This window comes from Hippocampus comes, unplaced genomic scaffold (assembly GCF_001891065.2).
Source record: "Hippocampus comes isolate QL1 unplaced genomic scaffold, H_comes_QL1_v1.1 scaffold9, whole genome shotgun sequence".
Lineage (NCBI taxonomy): Eukaryota > Metazoa > Chordata > Actinopteri > Syngnathiformes > Syngnathidae > Hippocampus > Hippocampus comes.
In genome coordinates this window covers 4768270-4791181 of record NW_017805275.1, presented here as the reverse complement: position 1 = coordinate 4791181, position 22912 = coordinate 4768270, and the positions used below count along the sequence as shown (strand labels likewise).

The following is a 22912-nucleotide window of genomic DNA, read 5'->3' as shown; positions in this document are numbered from 1 at the left end:
AGAAAACAGGAAATTTGCTCGCCATGAAAAACAGAGCGCTGCTTTTCACACAAGCTTTCATGTGCCTTCCTCCGTTCCCATGAAGAGAAGCCTTTGCTTCATGTGCACCGTTGATGACGTCCGCCTTGCATTCGTCTGCCCGTCAAAAGGAGCTTTACATTTTTAACTGGCTTAGAGTGCCTTGTGGCAGCTTTTCTTTGCACATGCACATGTGGCTTATCTGTCATCAGCAGGTGTGTTCCCCCCCACCCCCACCCCCCCATTGGTTTGAAGCTAGAGGTCAGTGCTCCTTGACGGAGAAAAAAATCTCATGTACACGAAAAAAAAGTGTTGACCTTTTCTTTTCAATAAGTGGCTGCACGAAATAAATCATCTCAATCCAGATACATTTTTTTAACTAGATGTCTAGTCTACTTCAAATTTTTACCTGGTTCCAGATGATTTCATTTCGTGCAACCACTTGCTGAAATAAAATTGTGTGAATTCCACAAAAAATGTATTCAGTGTATGAGCCAGGAAAGGAAGGCAGCTCAGCAATATAGACGATAAACGTAAATGCTGTCAACAACTGAAAGGATCCATAAATACCTCGCTTGCGTAATTTCAAACACGCATCCAAATGCAGACTATTTTTGTTATTCTTACAAAATATTTGCACTTGTATTTTATTTCTACACGTTTTATTGTTGTAATAAGTACCTATTTTGAAATTCTAATTTAAAAAAACAATTTGGAATCGAGATTGGGGGAATACACTCGATAAATATGAATCAAATATAACCAACCCTTTATGTTATGTTTTCTTTGATCAAAATAAACAGACTTCTAACCTGTAATAGTTTGGGATTATTTAATTCCTGTTAATTTTTATTTTGTTTTGACTTTTGTTATTTAAATTCAGTTCCTTGAAAGATCTTCGGAGCACGTTTATTAGTTTACATTTTTTCGAAAATGCTTCATTTTAGTGGCGTATTTATTAGTTTTATGATTAATTTCGTGGAGCCTATGCCAGCTGTCATCGAGCAGTAGGCGGGGCACACCCTGAACTGGTTGCCAGCCAATCGTAGGGCTCGCGTGGACAAACGACCATTCGCGCTCACGGTCACAACTAGGGATAATTAAGAGTTTTCCATTAGCCTGCCATGCATGTTTTGGAATGTGGAAGGAAACCGGAGGACCCGGAGAAAACCCACGCAGGCAAAGAGAGAACATGCAAACTCCACACAGGAAGGCCGGAGTCAGAATCAAGCCCTGCACCTCTGCACTGTGAAGTCAACGTGCTAACCAGTCGCTCACCGTGTGTCGTGGTGTGGGTGTGTTGGTGGGGGGGGGGGGGGAGTGTATGTCTCTCTCTCTCTCTCTCTCTCTCTCTCTCTCTCTCTTTATATATATACTGTATACAGTATGTAGTTTTTGTTTTTTTTTTTACTGCAAGGCACACTGTACAAAATGCTGCTCTGTAATCAGCATATTGATTGGTCCCCTGTGGATGGATAGTGCATTACTGTAGTACCCTACTATTAATAGAGTTTAAGATAAGCCTTTTGTTTTCCTTGAGAAAATCTGAAATTGTTTACTTGAAATAATGGGAGTTTGAAAAAAACATTTTGCTTTAATATCTGTGAAGGAAATGTTAATTTTCATAAGCCTCTTTTCATTTGGGAATAAACCTCTGTTCGCATGGTGTTGTTTTAAAAATTCATTGACTTTTTGCTCTATTAAAGGCGGGGGGGGGCTACAGAATGGGGGCAATATTCACGATTCATTCCTTGTGTGTGTGCGCGCGTGCATCTTTTTTTTTTTGGTCTTCCAATCATACGGGACTGCAAAGGCGAAAAGAGAGGATAACACACCACAGCGGGGTACAAATTACAGGCAGTCGCTATGCAAAGACAATTAAACCGCCATGAATGATATTTGCAGTTTTAAAGCAGGGTCTGAGCTTGAGGCAAATATGCAGACATTGTACATCAGCAAATTTTGCAGGCATTTGTGTGTGTATGTGTATGTGTGTATGTGTGTGTGTGTATATATTTACTCTGACACCATACAAAGAGTCCTTTAAGTCTTTAAGTAAAGCATATATATATATATATATATATATATATATATATATACACATATCAACTAATTAGCTTAATTTCCCTTTAAATCAAATTGCAATTATTTATCTGGCTTCACTTTGAGCTATTGCTGAACCTAAACCCTTAATTCATAAGAATTACTGATTATGTTATTACATTACATATATGATGATGATGATTATTATTATAATCATGAAAACCCGATGTGCTAGACAAAAAAATGAGGGCAAAATAATTTAGAAAAATTTACTTGAATCCCTGATCAATTATTATTCATTTTTAATTTTTTGAGCCGCGCCATTTTCAAACATGCGTGATCTATTTACAAACATACAGTGCCTTTGAATTCACTATACAGGGTCTTGAAATACTGTTTCTTATGCGCCACGTTTAAATGTGTTAACTTTTTCGAGAGATGTACCATAAAGATATTCTTTTCTCTTTGAGTTCAGCCTCAAAAGTTTTCTAGGCCGTTCAGGTTTGTTTTTGTTTTTTTTTTTTTTTCATACATATTTGCTTGGTTGGTGTTGGTGAAGGCTACGTGCATATTACTTCCACGGTGAGAATGATTTTTCACAAGAGCACAAACAACCTCATATCTCAGGGGGAATGTCTGGACTTCGCAAAGAAATGCTTACTGAGCTTTTACTTTTTGTTCCCCTCCACCAATGATTTTATCATTCTTCCGAGTGTGAAGTGATCACAGGATTTGAAAGATTGCATATTTATCTCTATGCAAGCTTCAAGAATGCATGGGGGATGACAGCATGAAGCTTGGTTATTTTTTGGCTCCTCGCGACGTGTTTGATTTATAACGCGGTTGTCAACAAGCCTGCCATCATTCAGTTTTTAGGTAATCCTCCTGGAAAATCATGTGCTGCCAAAGCCCTCTGCAAATGCCGATTCAATCAAGGGTCCGCTGCAATGGTTTGCAGAGGAAAATAACCGCACACCCCCCTCATGTTCAACCTCTATATGTACGGATTTATCCAATGCATTTCATGATGAAAAAAAAAAAAACTTAGTAAATGCATGTGCAAACATCTGTTTCATCTTTTTTGCCAAACACTTCTCTGCATGCTTCTTCAAATTGGCCAGCTCAGCTACAGCCCCTGGGCTGATCTCCTTTCTGAAGCTTTGCTAAAGCAGCAGTAAGAAATAATTAGTTCTGGTGATGTGTAATTTATTTTAATGCCACTGTAGAGACAAGGTTACATTTCATATATTGCTCTGACTTCTGCCACAAATTTTTTGAAATACAGTACTGCAGTTGGCCAAAATATTGATTAAAAAAAAACAGACAATGATTGAATTTCTAAAATTTTAATATTACAATTAAAAAAAAACCCAGGAAATTAAAGTTGTAATATTATGGGAAAAAACAACACCCTGGGTATACAGGATTAAAGTAGAAATATTTCAAGAAAAAAAATATCTGAGAATAATAGACGGAAAGTGTGAATTATTCCCTTTCATAATTCTTCCTGGTTGAAATGTCTTGTCTCTTTTTTATGTCACCTGCCAAGGAACTAAGAATGAAAATGACAGTAGCTGTATTCGAACTTTGGCACATTGATGTTGGTATTGTACCAGAGTTCATCAGTTTGGATGGTCCCGTTGAAATAAATAATAGAATGAAATGAAAACGTTTTTTTTTCCAGATACATGTCTGGTTTATTGAAGGCTTAATTGTCCATTTGTGCCTGTGTGAGAGTGAATTTGGTAAACAGTGCAGCGCCAGTGAGTACACTAATAGCAAAAAAAAAAAAAAAAAAAATTGAAAAAAAAATTGAGAACGAGGATCCGATTACGGGAGATGAATTGTATTCAGGTGGCTCGGTGTAGGGTTTGATTCCTGTGTGGCGTTTGCATGTTCTCCCCGTGGCTGCGTGGGTTTTCTCCGGGTACTCCGGTTTCCTCCCACATTTCAAAAACATGCATGGCAGGCTGATTGAACACTCTAAATTGCCCCTCGGTGTTAAGTGTGAATGCGCATGGTTGTTGGTCTATATGTGCCCTGCGATTGGCTGGCAACCAGTTCAGGGTGTCCCCCGCCTACTGCCCGATGACAGCTGGGATGGGCTCCAGCATGCCCGCGACCCTCGTGAGGATAAGCGGATCAGAAAATAGATGTTTGGATGGACCAATTGTTTTCAAGAGGAGACTGAGGAAGTGGAAGAAGATGGCTGGATGGATGGAGGCTGAGGGCAGTGAGAAAACTAATCCTTGCAACAAAATGGGAGGCGGAGAGAAAACATGGCTGAACATAATTCATTTTGGTCGGCTTCTCAAAGAACAACCTGGGGTTGTTGACCTCATCCGTTTCTCAATACATTTTTCAATCCCACTAACGGAAAAAAAAAGAGAAAAGTATTAAGAACTTCCAGAACTGGCTACAACTAAACAATGGCCCATAAAAGTCTCGTAGGCTGTGACCTTATTCTGAAATGACTGCTCCTTAATATCATCAGAATGATTTAAACAAAAGAGTGCCCTTTCAGGATTGGAGCATTAATTAAAATATGGCATTTCATGCATTGACATTTTTTGTTCCTATTTAAAAACGGAATGTCCTGTTATCAACAGCTGCCATTATCCCCAGCATTACAGTATTATCTTTTTTTTTTTAAATAGCAGATATATTGGAAAGGACTTGTCCTTTCTTCATGGTTCACCTTCGAAATTGTTTGCTTCCACAAGTCAACAACTAAATCCGGGCCAAAATTTTCCATTGTGGACCCGGTCAACTCATGTGCATTTCAGATGAGAGGGAGAGTCCACACTCCTGTCCAGGTCTCATTCACCAATTGTTTTAATGCTGATTCTTTCAAATTCAGAAAGCTCTCAACTCTTGAACGGGAATATTTTTACTCTCAAATTCGAACTGGCTCACTGGGCTTCTATTTTCCCGTTTTTTTATTAGACAGTTAATTTGGAATAAATAATAATGATTTGGAAGAATACCAGTTTTGTCGCTTTGGAGTAGCTGTTGTATTAACTGACACTGCGGTCGTCTAATTAGGAGTCGACTGCACCCTGTGAAGTTTGATCAAATAATGGGTAATTATGTAGCTTGAAATGTGACTTGACTTGCTCGTTTTGGTCTGTCGACTCCTTTCCAAAGGACGCACCTGGTTATCTAACCTGCCACATTTTAGGAAAGCAAAAACAGCACTCTTAGGTTTATATTCCAGCAAAGGTATTACTTGTTGGTATTCATTAGGGGCGTGTATTTTTACATGTTAGCTGTAAATGGATTTAATCAGACACTATCAAGAGGGATCCTCAGTTCATCATTTTAATGTCATGTTAATGTAATTTCAGTGTCGTGAGTGACTTTACAAGAGACCTTCCCTTATTCTCAGTTCTTATATTAATCTCTCTCACAACACATTTTGGTGACCTTTATATTGAATTTTGTGATTGAACGCCATAATGTAACTCATAATGTTGTTCATGACTAAACATTTACATTTTTTCTTAAAGCGATGAGGACCAAACTCTGCTTTCCGTCATCAATGCTTAAGAGCGGTGACATTTACATTGGGTGTGGAAATGAATAAAATTGTCCATGTTTGACCTTGAATAAAATGAATTATGAGCAGTCAGTGGTCGGAGAAATTTAGTCGAAATTGCGTTCTATTAGGAATGCTGAATCAAATGGTTTCTTTTTAAAGCACTTGAATTCAGCACTCCACCTGTTGAAATCGCCCTTTGAAAAACAAGCTTGTGCACATTTGTCTTTAGTTGAAGTTTATTGAACATACAATACAATAACACTTTGACAAAAGGCAAGCAAAAGTTACAAAAGGAAAAATAAAAAGTAAAAAGTAAGTAAAACAAACATCATCACCGTTATATGCTCAAAGGAGTAGGAAGAAGTATACAACTTATCTAGTCCTACCCCTTGTTGTGTAATAATATAAATAAATCATTTTTCAATGCAAAGGAAAAGGAAGAGATCTACATCTCATATATATGTATATATATACATATATACATATATATACACATACATACATACATACATACATATATACACATACACACATACATATACATACATACATACATATACACATATAATACTGCATTTCTTGAATGCATTTAATGAGTTGATCAAAATCCAAAACAAGAACAGACCGTTATATTACTATATTTTATAAGTATATCGAATTTATCTTCTTAACTTTGATTTTTGTAGTTTGTTTGTACTAATCTTTTAAATTTGTTTTTGAACTCGTCCAGCGATTTACTCATTTTCAGATCAGTTTCAAGCTTATTCCACAGATTGACTCCTATTACTGATACACACCTTTGCTTGATGTTTGTTCTTGTTCTGGATTTTTTTATATTGATTGATACCTCTTAGATTATAACAACTATCTCTGATTTCAAAATGCTTCTGGATATTTTGGCAAAGGAGATTGTGATGTGCTTTATACATTAATTGGACGATTTTGAAGTTAACCAGGTCATAGAATTTCATGACCTGGTTTAGCTACTCTGTATAAGGCATTTAGATGCAAGTGCTGGCAAACAACACCAAGGATGTGTCATGAATTTCACAAAGTGTTAATTATGACAAGGCGAGTAATTTTCAAGATACTCCAAATGACTAAACATTGAGGACTGGTGTGTGTGTGTGTGTGTGTGTGTGTGTGTGTGTGTGTGTGTGTGTGTGTGTGTGTAGTGTACGAATGGCACGATGGATGGCCTTCTGCATTTTACACACTTTGTTCAACCCAACACACATTACGGTTTTGCAAAATGTCCATCAGCGGTTGCAATGGAGCCACAAAAAAGACCTCATATTTACCTTATTTAAAGTTAGGCAAAGTCTCTTTGCTCTAATTAAACTCAAAGTCACACCGGGAGCCAGTGTAAGAGGTGCGCATATTCAAATGATAACGCACAATTTTCCCCTCCATAAGCCATCACCTTATCATGGTGGAGGGGTTTGTGTGTCCCAAAGATCCTCGGACTTAAGTTGTCTGAGGCTTTCTGCCTCTGTCAGGGCCATCCATGGCACACATGTCCCAGGTGAGGGTCCACAAAATGCAAAACCCTTGATTTATAGGTCGACATACATTCCTCCCTTCACTAACCCTCTTTTGGTCACATCCCACAGCCCGTGACCAAAAGAACAAGATCCCACATAAAAACGGCCCGAATGAGTTTCTTACGCAAGGGTGTCTTGGCTCTCCCTTCGAGAAGCTCGGTCATCTGGGAGGGGCTCAGAGTAGAGCCGCTGCTCCTCCGCATTGAGAGGAGCCAGATGAGATGGCTCGGGCATCTGATCAGGTTGCCTCCTGGATGCCTCCTTGGTGTGGTGTTCCGAGTGATTCCCACCGAGAGAAAGTCCCATGGGCGAAGCAGGACACACTTTCATAACAATGTCTTCCGGCTAAACTGCTTTGTGATTCCCCCGGAAGATTTGGACCAAGATTTAGCTCGAGAGAGAGAGAGAGAGAGAAAGAAAGAGGAGTGTGGGCTTCCTTGCTCAGGCTGCTGCCCATGCAGCCTCATCCAAAACAAGTGGGAGATAATGGAGGGATGGCTGGGTGCATAAGGCTACTCCTGAGGAAGGGATTTTTTTACAATGTGATGCCATCTTTTCCTTCTACTGTGGTTGATATAAGTTTGGACCAGCAGAAGCTGAAGACTGAGCAAGAGAGTCTTTGCCTTTGTGTTCATGACCTGATGCTGGGCCTTTCAGGGCATGCGAGTCGGTCATGGCATTTAATATAGACTCACAATTTGCATTCTGTCTGTCAGGAGACGATTTCACAACTGATTGGATTGGGTAGGCAAGCATTCATCACAAAAACTGTCATGTTGGGAGCTTATCATTCGGTACACGTCTTCCAGACGGAATAATAATGTCAACACTTGTGTATTTGCTTTGGAATTTACTCAGAAATATTAAGCAAAGCTGTTTGATTTTTGGTTGCTGGCTTGTCTGTACACACTCACGTGGACATTATTGGTAGCCTCTTGTTTAAAGAAAGAAAAAGATTGTTGAAATAACTAGAAACTGACAAATGTAATGGGAACTAATTTTCAAAAAAGATGTTGTACTGGCGAGCACATTTTGCTTTGTGAGTGTAGATTTAGTAGTAGAGAGGTGTTCCTTTGCCACTGATGGATTTTAGATCACTGTGTCACCTGTAGTATTGATTGTTACTTCCAGTTTTGGATTCAGCCTGTTTGGGATTAATCATCGTTTGCCTCAAGTTCGTTTTGTTTTCTTGAGGATCAAATATTTTGTCTGTTTTCTGCCTGCACTCCCGGCTATTTTTGTTTTAGTATTCCTTCATAAGCAAGCCAAATTTTAATTGAATTTATATTTTCAAAAAACCCTCGACTTTTAGGCTTTCGGAAAAACGGTGCTCATCACATCCCTCTTGGTGTTATACGTGCTTTTTGCACCGTGTAAATTGGGAGGACTTTAAAGAAGTCTGTAAGGCTAAAGGGTACTAGAGTGTTGGGTGGAAATCATTAGGAAAATGATGAGTTAAGCCATTTGTTGCAGCAAAGCAGAAAATCCTCAAACAAAATAGGTTATGTCTAAAAATAGTATCCCCCTGGCACCATACACCCACATTGTGTTATTGCTTTTCCTGGGCTAAAGTTAGAAATAACGCGATGTTTACACTGTGTTTCCAGCTGTCATGGCAGCCCTGTGGCAGGCCACAAAACGGGATAGTCATAAGATGAGCCAAAGATGATAAGCTGTGAGTGCCGTGGATGCCTGGCGAGATTTTTAAAGGTAAAACCATTTGCCACGGCAGTCACCAGAAAAGAATCCTAGTCCGCTGTGGAAAAATGGGATAAACACAACAAAACGTGACAGTATGTTACGGGGCATAAAAACTAAGGGAGTCCATAGTGCGACTGGAAGCATATGAATTCCTCAGCGTCTCACAGTATTTTTAAGTTGTGTCACATTCTGCTGCAATGTGAATGCACTGTCCACCGTGTTTGCAAATAATAGGCCCTTTTGCACTTTTTGGTGCAAGAGATGGATTTGTGAATCAGTTGTTGAGAGAAAACAAACATTATGAAACATGAACATTTTTTTTTTTTAGCTGCAGATTGTGCCGTCAAGCTCTGATGCAGACTCTCGTCATTCTATACTGCAACAAACATGGTCCAAAGCTGCCCGCATCCACGTTTCAGCCATAAGAAGCCTTGAGAGAATGGCAAAAAAAAAAAAAAATTGCAGACGGCAGCATAGTGTAACTAACTTTGAGCCTCTGGGAGCCAGCACCCCTGTCACCATGCCCTGGTATCGATACCGTGAAAGACTCGTGAGTCGAATGCTACCAAGTCATTTGTCACAGGCTGCGGATTTCCGGAAGAGAAGCGGATCCCACAAATGTAGACAATGATAGATCTTCTACACAAATTTATTAAAGTGCGACACAAGACCGACTAACTCCAAACAATGATGCTGTCAGGTTTCCGAAAAGCTCTGGACAGAATTGGACTCCAGAATGGTGAACTCGGAAAGAGTTGACAAAAGGTTTATTAACAAAAATAGATTGCAAAACCGACAAAGTTCAACAAAGAAAAAGAGACAGCCAAAAACGCGTGCAAAAATGGTGATGAAAGAAACATAAATGGAAATTGCTTGTCCATAAATAAACTCAAATGCATATAGTACAAAAACTGTGACTATAATTACAACGAAAAACTACCTACAAAGGTAATTGCAGAAATCCTGGCGTGAAGAAACACAAAGAGAAAGAACATGGAACGTCTAGACCAGTGGTTCTTAACCTTGTTAGAGGTACCGAACCCAACCAGTTCATATGCATGTTCACCAAACCCTTCATTTGTGAAAAATAAAAAAATATATTTTTTACAAATTTAAGACATTAAAAAACACATGAACCTCTGTTGAACCCCTGAGACCGATTCATCGAACCCCTGGGGTTCAATCGAACCCAGGTTAAGAACCAATGGTCTAGACGAATTCAACACTTGGTGGCAGTCGTGAGGAAACCAAATTTTCCGAAAGAGACATAACCACATGGGAGTCCTTAAATAGTCAGCTGATTACATTGGCAGCAGGTGTGCAAACTGGAGGGACGGCCCTCCTCTGCCACATGCTGGAGAAACACAAGAACAGGATCATGACAGACACGAGTAACAATGAACCAGGAAAAACGCACAAATGAAAAGTGCTTGCAAAAGGCAATGAAGACAATACACACATTAATAGCTTGCCACAAAAGGAAAAGAAAAAAAACAATTACTAAGACGAAAAAACAGAATCACTCTGAGACAAAAATACCAAGAACGTGTCTAAAGCAGAGGTCCCCAACCTTTTTTGCCCCATGGACCGGTTTCATGTCAGACGATATTTTCAGGGACCGGCCTTTAAGGCCAGATAGATACAACAATATAATATGATATGACCTGCATGAAAAGTGTGGTATTTTCGAAACATAATAATAAACACAAATCATGACACGAGGAACGTCTGGCCGCAACATTCTCTGGTCGCCATGGTAACATTTAAACTTGCCATCAAAATAAGATACGCCGCAAATAAAAAGTGCATGAAAAATACGACTCACCATCGCCGCTTACTGTGCAGAGTAGGCTTGGTGCGTGTGAATCTCCTGTTTTATATAAAGCCGTATTTGAAGTAAGACTCCTGATTCAGTCTGTTAAATGTAGCCTACTCTTTCTTGAAAGTTGTAGGCTCCTCTTCTGTCCCCTGGCTTGGCCTTTTCCCCTTCCCGAAAAAAAACTTTTCAAAGACGTTTGTTTGTTTTTTTATTCATTTTGCTAGCTCCTGGGTTTCATTTCCTATCACGTGACCGAGAAGCACGCGTTCACCTGCGTCAAGAGTGACATACTGTAGACTGACATAACAGAGAATCTTGTCATTTTCGAAAATAAAACATCTTTCGGATTCCGAAATGAACAAAACGGAAGGAATGTAAGTTATTTATTCTTTCTGTGCGGCACGGCACCAAATGACCCGCGGACCGGTGCCAGTCCGTGGCCCGGTGGTTGGGGACCCCTGGTCTAGAGGACTATATGAAGCATGAACAACATCTAGAAAGTTCAGGCACTTGGTACGAGAGTTGTGAGCAAGGCTGGAATAATCCGACAACGGGTTGTCAACATGGCTGCCTTAAAAGGCAGGTGGCGATGATGATGATGATGATGATCAGGTGCGGAGCTGGAAGAAACTGACTCCATCTCCCCTACTACAAGACCAAACGAAACAGAACCATGACATTATCAAGCAGACAACACGAGTTGGATTCTGGAAGTTCTAGTTAATGGCTAACACAAATTTGGAAAGAGTTTTTCTTATAGTGTGTGTGTGTGTGTGTGTGTGTGTGTGTGTGTGTGTGTGTGTGTGTGTGTGTGTGTGTGTGTGTTTTGTGGCAAGGAGGTAGTGTTTTGTTTTGTTAAGTTTTTTTGCCAGGCTGCTATTTGGCAGCATTTCTGATGTGAGGAACTGTACACAAAGCTTATGTGTTATGGCAGTGTGCTGAAGGGACACTCTAGTTGGTGGCAAGTTCACGTCGGCCTCGAGAAAATAATTTAGGCCGGCTTTTCTTGTCATCAGAAGGAGAGCAGTGGTAATTGCCTGCTGGGAGTTCAGTTGTGAAGGACTCATGGACACACCATTTGCCACTTGAAGGCTTTTGTGCTGACTGGTCTTTTTGTGTACATTGTGAAGGACAAACTAGTACTCGAAGAATGACAATGGCAATTGCTGAGGTTAACCAATGTTTTTTGAAACAATGCCACCGGGGACCTGAACTGTGTTTATTTGTCCATCTGGTACATGTTAACAGACGATGTCTTGGTTCTAGGTCAGAATTTAAGGCAAAGGCACCATTTTGGACAGCACAGTGGAATAGTGTGAGCACATCTGCCTTACAATTCTGAGCTTCAGGGTTGTGAGGCAGTTCATTGTGGCGTTTGCAGGTTTTCCCTGTTGTTGCGTGGGTTTTCTCCAGGTTCTCAGAATTCCTCCCACATTATTATTATTCCTGTTCTATTATGATTGAAATGGAGAAAGAGAAACGGAATTCATCTGCATATGTAATCCAGGCTGGCAACAGATTTGAATGTATTCATAGCTTCTGCAAAATTTCACGGAAATTGTCGATATGGTTTTTGCTATTTTGGTATTGGTATCAAGAAACCAACCAGCAAACGGCAATCATAACAATGCCTCTAGTCTTACTATGACGGTGACTTTGATTTTGCTGAACTTACTTCCTGGCGCGCATGTTGCTCTTCAATCTTCTTTGCGGTGTGAGGCAGTGGAGCCCTGGTTCTGTTGCCAAGGATACAACACAGTGAGGAGTGGCATTAGAGGATTTTGGCCACGAATAATTGTTGGCCTTCAGCAGGAGGCTCCAGCCTTTTAACACAATGAGAGCTGTGACACAGCTACATTCATCTAAAATAGTGGCCACATTTACTTGACCTGCAGATATCTACCCAAACATATTATGTGTTGCCTGTGTTGTAAAGTGTTCATTGCTTCTTGACGTCCACTTTCAAAACTGCTTAGTCAAAAAAAACCCATTTTGGGTGAAACAGCTAACTCAGCACATTGGGTCAAGATTTTGATCGAGCAAGAGGGTAAAACTGCCCAAACTGATGGGTTAAAGCTACCAAGAAATGGGTTACAAGGTTATCAGTATCGCTGTGGTTAAAACAAAAACAAACAAAGTTTTCGAAGAAGAAGCAGCAACTTTCCCCGCTCAGGAATTGTCACATCATATCTATCTAGCTATCTAGCGATCTAGCTGTCTATCCATCGGGATGCAATACGATTCAAGGGCAGTACATTTTAAAGTGTAGCGATTTGATCTGGTTCAATTTGATGCACTCACATCTTTGAAATGAAAAATGATGTCCCGATTCAATTTGGTTTTCCTTCCACACCTGATAATTTGTGTTCTCGTGACGTCACGCGCCACCATTTTGGAGATTGACGTACTGTTTTGTTTTGGTGCTTATTGATTGCTCGTATGGGAAATCAATCGATGTGAGTTTTTAGAAAAGTCTTTATGCTGCTTTGTCTTTGACCAAACAAAGGGAAAGTAAAGCAGCGTTTCTTCACCAATGATCTCGTTGATCATTAACAGAGCCTAATGACATTTTTATAAATATAAGGCTTGAGATTTTCCTTCCTTGTTCGTGGAGCAAATACATTGGATGAATGGATTTGCATTGGCATGTGACTCATCCTATTTTTTGCAGTTGAATGATTTGCAGTCAGAATTGGTTTTCATTTCACCTTTTTAATCAAATGTATGCAGCCGGTGACAAAGAGTACCCGAATGCTTTTCCTCGTACGCAACTCAGCCCACATGGAGAAATAACATTCAAGGTCAGAGGAGTCAAGGGTATCTTGGTTGCGTGTGCGCTTCTAAATGCTCAAGCGAAGATATTACGGAACACCAAGTGTGAAATTAAACAAGGTGACCCTATTGTTCCAAAAATGAGTTTGTGAGTGAGCCATTCTGAATTTAAATGTACTAATCACCCCCAGATCGAGTTTCTCTGCCTATGACTTGGCAGCTTGGTTCAATGAAAACTTTTCACTCTCATGAAACAAAGTCAAAAGGTTGCTAAGGTAATTATTACTAGGTGCATAGATTAGCATTAGCTATCAGTGTTCATTTCCGATAAGTGCCTCCTACTCGCTTGCTCAACAAAGTTGTCATTGTTTATTTAATCACAAAGCAACAGCTGCAAGACGATCTGCGTGATCTTTTCAAGGTGAAGAAGTCAGGAGTGCTGGTTGACCTTTTGAATGACCCACAGTTTGTCTGTCTGGTTGCTTCTCAGCCAAAATCACGAGATTGCCTTACAGCTTGGAAATGTAACGAACAACTTGCCATCTGGGCTCATGCTCTAAAGTCACGTTCCAGATTACTGAAGTGTGTCTGACATGTGACAGCACTGAAGCAGCGCCATTAAAACGACAGATCCTGTATGACACATGAATCCAACAGAGGTTGCTTGTTCCCTTCCACAGGTCTGGTGATCGGCTTTTCGATGATGCCGCCAATTCTCGACAGCTCCGGAGACGACCTTGTGATTCCGGTCCATCAAACCCTCACTATCACATGCAGGTATGTGTGTCCTGTGCCTTGGGGGCAACAGTAGTTTTTTTTATAGCTTGATTTTTCTGTGACGGCTAAAACGTTGGCTCCACAACAATGTAAAAAAAAAAAAAAAAACAAGACTGAACAGGTGCAATATTCACAGTATTTTTTTCCATGCCTCATACAGAATCCAGCCTTGAAAAAATTGTACTCAAAAGTGCTGGCAGGTGACAAAATGCATCTTTCAATGACAGCCAATCATTTGTATAAAACGTGTCGCAAATGACATGTCACTTCCATTGTCCACAGACATAACCATGTCCTCTTTTCAACAGAAAGAAAATTGCATGAATTGTTTTCAATTCATGCAATTTTTTTTTTGCAAAAACAAACATGATTGTCAACACTGAAATCCTTTGTGAATTTGGTTCTAAAAGAACCGTTTTATCATCATTCGATATTTGCCATGCATACTGCTGCTAAGTTGTCAATCATTCACAAGTTTTCTTTCACTGTATTGAAAATTGACCTGATGCATATTTTTTGGCTCTTGGACTTTTCCCATCATAGCTCGTATGTGGTCTTTCTCGTGCAAAATTTCAGCATCCTCTGGGAAAGTATTCATTGTCAATCACATTTTTACAAAGAAAAATGATCCAAATAGTGACCCCTCACAATGGCTGGAAAACAGCCCAAAGAATACATTTATCTCCATTTGCAGAGTTGTTTCCAGTCTTCATCATTTAGAAATGTCCGCAGATGTGGACATGCGTAGGTGGCGAGAGCGCTCACAGAGTGCCTGCAGGTTTAAACGTACTCATGTAACTCAATTTAATCCATAAAACAAACTGGGAGGTGTGGATCATTGCACAAAGAAAATTACAGGCTATATCCGACAGGCATCCACTCACACGCAAACAATTTCAACTCTTATAGGTGTAAACCCTCGACATTTAGCAGGTTTTCACAACACTTCCATGCTGTTGAAATTAGCATCCTGACTAACTTGTAGGGTGGCCCGGTGGTCCAGTGGTTAGGGTGTCGACCTCACAGTGCAGAAGTGGTGGGTTCGACCTCGGCTCCGGCCTCCCTGTGCGGAGTTTGCATGTTCTCCCCGGGCCTGCATGGGTTTTCTCCGGGTACTCTGGTTTCCTCCCACATTCCAAAAACATGCGTGGCAGGCTGATTGAACATTCTAAATTTTCACTAGGTGTGAGTGTGAGCGTGGATGGTTGTTCGTCTCTGTGTGCCTTGCAATTGGCTGGCAACTGGTCCGGGGTGTCCCCCGCCTCCTGCCCGAAGGCAGCTGTGACAGGCTTCAGCACCCCCCGCGACGCTTGTGAGGAAAAGCAGATCAGAAAATGGATGGATGGATGGATGGACTAATTTATACCTGTATATGACCTCTGTTTGGGCTCTCTTCAGGGGCCAACGCACACTAACTTGGGCCTGGCCTGACCGGTCTCTGGCGGAACGTAAGCTAAGCGAGCGCCACAGTCAGGCGCCTGTCACAGAGCCCCTGAGGGAGCGGGCGGTCCTGGTCAGCGAGTGTCCAGGACAACGTGAGAGGCCATATTGCAAGAAGTTGCTCCTGACCGACGTGCAGGCCCGGGACACTGGCTACTATCGCTGCTACTACAAGGATGTGAAGGCCGTCATTGACGGCACCACGGCTGTGAGCACTTATGTCTTTGTCAGGGGTGAGTCATCATACGCACACAATAATAGCTGACCACAAAGCACTTATTCCCATTTCCCACTTCATTAGCTTGTCACCATTTCACTCACAATTGATGCCATTTTTGGTACCCGTTCAGAAGTGATTCCAAGCGGACTAAGCCGATACAGAACCATATGGTTCAATGTGTCACAAATCACGAATTCATTTTCTTGCTGTTCTCAGTCCACCCCAAATAAAAGTGGACTTTTGAGACGTAAAACATAGATTGTCCAAATTCACTTTGCTTTTTTTTTTGTTTGTTTTTCAGCATGTCTTGGTCTGTATGTGAAATAAACTCAACTCACTTAAGTAGCAGCATTTTAGCAGATAGTGAACAATACTTGAAAAAAGTTGACTGCTGAAGTTGACTGTCAAACTAAACAACCACAGCTTTGTCTCTCAGTCCGCTCGCATAATGTATTCACTAATTAGCATATATGTGAACAAAAATGGTGCAGCAGCAACATATGCACTGAGAATATAATACTACTCACATTTATGTATCCTTTATATCCATCCATAAATCCTTCATCTGCATAGAAACACTAATTTTAGTGCTGTACTAAGGAGGTGAGAGGTGCGTTGAGGTGTGATTAGGAATACCACTTGGGTTCTAGACAGGCTCCATTACCTTCAGTACCCATTTAGTTACCTCAACTGAGTGGCAACCAGTCAAGGGTCAGTGTTATAAAGCGGATGCATGAATGAAATCACTACTCTGTATTAAATACAACATGCTTTACGCATTGGAAGGTTGAAATGAATGCCACCCGCTCCAATAATGAAGTTAGCACTATACACACACTGTTCATTTGAGGCTTATTAACAATTATTCATCGCATTTTAGACAGTGTAGAACTTAGCATCAGGGGAGAGGGGGAGAGCCAGCTCGGCTAACCATGATAAATATGGAAGGGCATCCGTAAAACATATGCCAAAACTTAAAAAGTAATGAGCCTTAAAATTGGAGCGCGCTCATCCAAAAGAGCAAATAGGGAAAAGCCGGAAAAAAGATTATATGCAGTGCGCGCTTTTGAAAAAAAGATGGGTTTGGAGAAAACATCCTCTTCCCTGCATTTGAACAGTCATTTTGTTTTTACTGCTGCTGCAATGAGTCAGCACTTTCTCTTTTTCGTCCAAAGTCGTTCTCTCACTGAAGAAGTCATTTCACCTTGTGCCAAAGATGGTCAGCCCAACTATCTGGGCTTGGTGTTTCGTTTCTCATTTTGTTGGGAATTTGGGGGCAAAAAACATCAGCTCTTCTACGAAAACACTTCTCCCATTCCAATATCATTTCAATTTCAAAGCCGCTTACGTGTAATTAGAAGCGCGGTTGTTGACTTTGCATCAGTCAGACCCCAGAGACAAGCTCGATAAACCATTTGTAAATTAGAGATTCGCAGCGGTTGATAAAGGTAAGCGTGGGCAGCTCCATTCACATTTTGTATTTATTGGAGAGGTTAATGAGTATTTGATGAAAAATGCAATATGAAGCTTCGGTTGTCTGCAAATTCATCTCCTACTGGGACAGTTCTGGCAGAATCTACGAGAAGACAAATATGCCAGATATGATCACGACTGAAAAATGACTTTTACTGTGAACTCTGGCCCCCTTGGTTTCACATTGTGCCGCGTGGTATTGAAATTCATGACTGCATCTTCAAATTGTTCTAACTCCAACCTCGTCAAACCTCGTCAAATATGCCTTGCAGTGCCATGAGTCTGCACTTTATTCCTCTATCTCTCTCTCTCTTACACAGACACACTCACACACACACACACACACACACACACACACACACACACACACACACACACACACACACACACACACACACACACACACTCAGTCCTGCTGAATTCTTCCTGACAGAATTAAGAATGAATATGAAAATTCTGATCATTTGTTCAGGAAGTGAATGTGTGTGGGTTGGCAGCTCTGACAGGGCCATTGTTATATTACAAATGTTTCAAGTTTAATGGAGAGTGGTTAGCCAAAGTAGCCTTGCAATATCAAATTTTTTAAAAAGTTGTTTTTTAAGACATTGAAGACAAGATTCTGATGAATAAACATCAGTGTGTGTCTGTGCAAATGGACATTGACATGCGGATTGTTTCTGATCATCTGATGTCACATCTTGACGTACATTAGTTTGAATTACATTGATGTTAGGAGACATCTAGAATGTCCCCTCGCCTTGCAGCTTTTAGTGGAACGCTGGAAAAAAGGGAAAAAGAAGAGGGAAGTGGCTCAGAGAAGCCAACTGCCAGGTCCAGCCATGTGAATGCCTACTGACAAGGTGCCAAAACAACTTCCACACGTTTAACCTGGTGGGCTGATCAAAAACAGATGAAGCGATCAATTACAGTTCGGTGAGAGGCGGGATGTGATGAGGCCGCATGTGGATGCAGTTAACTAGCCAGACGGTGGCCCTTTAACCTGTCTGTCCTGGACAGCATGCACCCACACTCACTCAAATTTGCTACATCCTAGCCTAATAGCAGCTGCGATTGCCTCTGAAGAGTTGTCCGTTCATCTCTCCAGTGGAACCTTCTGCGACTCTTCAATTTTGAGGAGGGCAATAACAGAAATGGCCTTGGAAGAGAAGGCGAAATGAAAGAAAAAGTGAGGAGCTTTCAGCGGTAATACATCATCCGAGGCGGGCGTGCAACAGCTCACGGCGCTGGCGGGAGAGTGTAAAGAGATAAGCGTGCTGGTGCGCACTCATGCTGCGGCAATATGAGCATTTGCGACGATAACAGCTGCGGCGTAAATAGGTGACACAACATTATTGCCACATTAACTGCGAGGAAAGAGTATCAAGATGTTGGAAATTGAATCAAAATATGTGGGTGGTATGCTGTACACCTAGGCATATCGAAGTAATATCGATAAATCTCCTGTATGGTTTGCCCTTTGGGGTCATTTAGAGGGTGCGATATATTTGGCTCACTGAAATGGCTGCCATTATCCCAGTTGCTATGAGGTTGACTCATTAATGACCTGCTGTTTTCCATCTGCATCCAGACCCCGAAAAGCCTTTCCTCAGGAGGGACGAGACCACCGACAACAATCTGGAGACCATTTTTATCACACGCTACTCCACGGACGTCATCGTGCCGTGTCTGGTCACAGTGCCCGACCTCAACGTCACACTCTATGCGGTATGTGAAAGGACGCAGATTTTTATTACTGTAATCAAAGCCGATTGAGCATTTAATAGCTTGTTCTGCTTCTGTGATCGCAGTATCCCAACCCGCTGGACAAGAATGCGCTGACATGGGACAACAAGCGAGGCTGGTCCATTCCCAGACACGTCATCGACACCGTGCCAATGCTCATCGGGTTTTCGTGCGTGGCCGTCCTCGAAGGCAAAGAGTACCACTCGGCGAACTACCTGATCCACACTACAGGTAAATAGGCAGAAAAGAGGGCTGCGCATGCTGGGAGAGGCAATTGAATATTAATGTAGGGAAACCAACTCGGATGGAGGCCGAGTGAAATCGCCACTGGCCGTGCCAATTTAAGATAACATGGTTCGGGGCGACTTTTTGAATAAGAGCATTGATTGTCGGGTGTGCATCACGGAATGTCCTTTTCATCAGGGGAAATTACCTGCATTGCCAGGATTTGAAAAATGAACTCAGGATTAATTGTTCGGGATGAAGCAAAGCAAAGGTCATTCCGTTCAAATGCTGGCACAAATGCAGCAATCATGGGTAGCAATGGTCTGCATATAAACTAGTTTCCACAAGTAGCTCCCTTCTATTGGATACAACGCCACTATTAGTCACCGTGCATATCGTCCATTAAGATAAACGATTCTGTCAAACAGACAACTCAGTCTTCCCATTAAGAAAAGAATCGAATTACCTCGGTTCATACAGGGACATTAATTAGCTGACTGCAGAGGTCATTGGAAATCTGTCGCGAGCCAAAACAGCAGCACACAGGCACGTGCACGTTCTGTGAAGTGTGGAGTGTAACCTTCCATCCATCCATCCATCCATCCATCCATTTTCCGATCCGCTTATCCTCACAGGGATTGCGGGGCGTGCTGGAGCCTATCCCAGCTGTGTTTGGGCAGTAGGCGGGGTACACCCTGAACTGCTTGCCAGCCAATCACAGGGAGTGTCACCTAATCTTTTAAAACCTAATCTCTCAAAAATCCAGTTCACACAAAAACAAAAACTGAAAATCAATCTTCGTGGATATGCTGTATTCAATGACTTTTTTTTTCTGATGGCTGAAGAAACTATACAGTAGGCCATTGTTGCAAAACTCCGCACACAAATAAGAAAACCTTTCACCAAAATTGAAAACATCATAGTTCTCTTGCAAAAGTAAATAAGTCTTGCTTAACTCTTCAAACCTTTGTACAAAATATATTTTTGTATCCAACAATTTATACAGGCCGTCATATTAGTAAGCACACAATGTGCCAACTACACACAGATGGGAAGAATGAAAAACACATCTGGCTTTTGCTTTCTCTGTGTACAAAGTAGGCTATGTCAGGTTGAGGTCAGACATTTATCATAATACAGTATCGTGGTTCTGTAAACACAGGGATCCAAATTTCCAGTATTTTTATTCAAGGTGCATGTTCCCCCCGTGCCTGCGTGGGTTTTCTCCGGGTACTCCGGTGTCCTCCCACATTCCAAAAACATGCATGGCAGGCTGATTGAACACTCCAAATTGTCCCTAGGTGTGAGTGTGAGCACGGATGGTTGTTCGTCTATGTGTGCCCTGCGATTGGCTGCCAACCAGGCCAGGATGTCCACTGCCGACTGCCCGAAGATGGCTGGGATAGGCTCCAGCACGCCCCGCGACCCCTGTGAGGATAAGCGGATCGGAAAATGGATGGATGGTGTTTATTGTACTTACTGTAAACACAAACACAAAGTAGTGGTTTTTTTCCCCATGACAAAGCACACACAGCAAAATCCCCCCCAGTAATTTTATTGAGGGATAGAGAGAAAAAAAAAACCCTCAGTCTCCATTGTGTCGTTCAAATTCTGACCTGGAAATATTGTATTGAAACAAGGGGGATGCGGATGTGACAATCGTCGACGAGTGGGGTATGCCGCGGGCTGAAACGTGAACACAGACCGAGGGTTGGTCGTCCTCCGCACCATCTTCACCTCCACGTCTTCCTCGGCCTCCTCTAATTTTCACTCTTTCTGCGCCCTGGATTGTACTCTCGCGACAGTTTACTTTTATTTTTGGACGGGTTGTAACTGGGAAAGTAAATTGCTTGTGCGTTTACATACTTGGCCAATAAATCTGATTCTGATTCTGTAAAATGAGTGCTGGGCACTCAACGGGTGTGTTCCAGAATTACAACCACACCACAAGGCAGCGTTTGTGCTTTTAGTTTTGCAATTTTGTGAGTGGTTTTGCGATAGATATACGGTAAATAATTTTGGAAATTGAGCTTCAAGACTTACTGTTAGATGTTAAGCAAAAAAAACACCAAACAACAACAAAAAACTGTAGTCAACACAGGAATTAAACTGTACAATCAATCTCTTTGAGTTGTCACCTTGACAGAGTTTGACTGTCGATGACACACACTAAATTAGAAGTAAAATAGAAATAAAATGGTGTTACAGAAAACTTGTCACTGCCTTTTGAAAGTCACAGAAAGCTGTGATGAGACGCAACAGCCCATGTGACAAAAAATGAATTATCTCATCATCAAGTACTGTTTAGTCACCCGTAATTGTTTGCAAATTTGATTGTCCTTCAGATGTTTACAAGGGCTTTATCAGTGTGAAGCTAATATGGAGATGATGGAGTGTCTTGGCAAAGGGGATTGTTGTGTTGGTGGAAGACACTAAGGATCACAGCAGGATCTCAGGAACGTTTCTACTATTTTTGCAGCTTTTCACCCAAGTTAGAAGCATGCATCCTCAATTTAAAATCATCCAAAAATATATCAAATATACTGGTCCAGGTGCATATCAATAGATTTCAAAATTGTGGACAATTCTAATATTGCGGTAGGTCATCGCATGCGAGTCATCCATTTTCTGATCCGCTTTATCCTCACAAGGGTCGCGAGGCATGCTGGAGCCTATCCCAGCGGTCTTTAGGCAGTAGTCAGGGGACACCCAGAACTGATAGCCAGCCAATCGCAGGGCACACAAAGATGAACAACCATTGGCGCTCACAATCACACCTAGGGACAATTTGGAGTGTTCCATTAACCTGCTGTGCATGTTTTTGGAACGTGGGAGATGACCGGAGTACCCGGAGAAAACCCATGCAGGCACGGGGAGAACCCCACGCAGAGAGGCCGGAGCCGGAATCGAACCCTGCACTTCTGCACTGTGAAGTTGACGCGCTAACTACTCGACCACTGGGCCGCCAAGTGTGGAATTTATTAAACATTTTAAATTTCTTAAACGTTTGGGAACTTACTTTTCAGAAGGCCAATTCATTTGTTTTCTATTACGTTGATATTAAAATTCATTTGAAATACTACGAGAAAGATATTTACTGTTTATTAAATATGATGTATTGAGATGCACCTGTAACAAGGTCAGTCAAGAGATACATTCATAACCTAAATCAAATCATTTACCTGTGCTCCTTTTGTGTTGAATGAAAAGAAGCAGATGAAGCAGAAGAAAATATTGCCAATATTATGCATGAAGACTCTTACAGTCTTTTATAGGGTAGGACCTCCTCAAAACAAATGGTCTTATGCTGAACAATATGTCACATAAAATCAGTCACATAACGAAGGAACCATTGCTGATTTTATATTACACAGCTACAAAAACACAATTGATGCAATTCTACTACGGTCCGCCGAATATGAGCGCAGTTGTTGAATAAAGAAAATACCATAATTGTGCACACCAAGTAGTCCTTATTTCTGCCAGGTTCTTTTATTTTATGTCAACATGTCATTTGCCCCAAAAGCGACTCCCTTCTTTTATGGCACCACGTGTGCCATTATGTGCAGGCAACCAAAGGCGAAGAATAAATGAAA

The 22912-nt window shown here is 41.3% G+C and overlaps 1 protein-coding gene across 2 annotated transcripts in view; it reads left to right on the top strand.

The window, feature by feature from the left end:
- Positions 1 to 22912, top strand: part of flt4 (fms related receptor tyrosine kinase 4) — a 66662-nt gene that overhangs the window by 11480 nt on the left and 32270 nt on the right. For both annotated transcript variants that reach the window (XM_019870091.1, XM_019870090.1), the window contains exons 2-5: positions 14119 to 14215; positions 15614 to 15888; positions 18937 to 19073; positions 19157 to 19322. In XM_019870091.1, coding sequence (XP_019725650.1) covers positions 14119 to 14215; positions 15614 to 15888; positions 18937 to 19073; positions 19157 to 19322 — 675 coding nt within the window. The remainder of the gene's footprint in view (positions 1 to 14118; positions 14216 to 15613; positions 15889 to 18936; positions 19074 to 19156; positions 19323 to 22912) is intronic.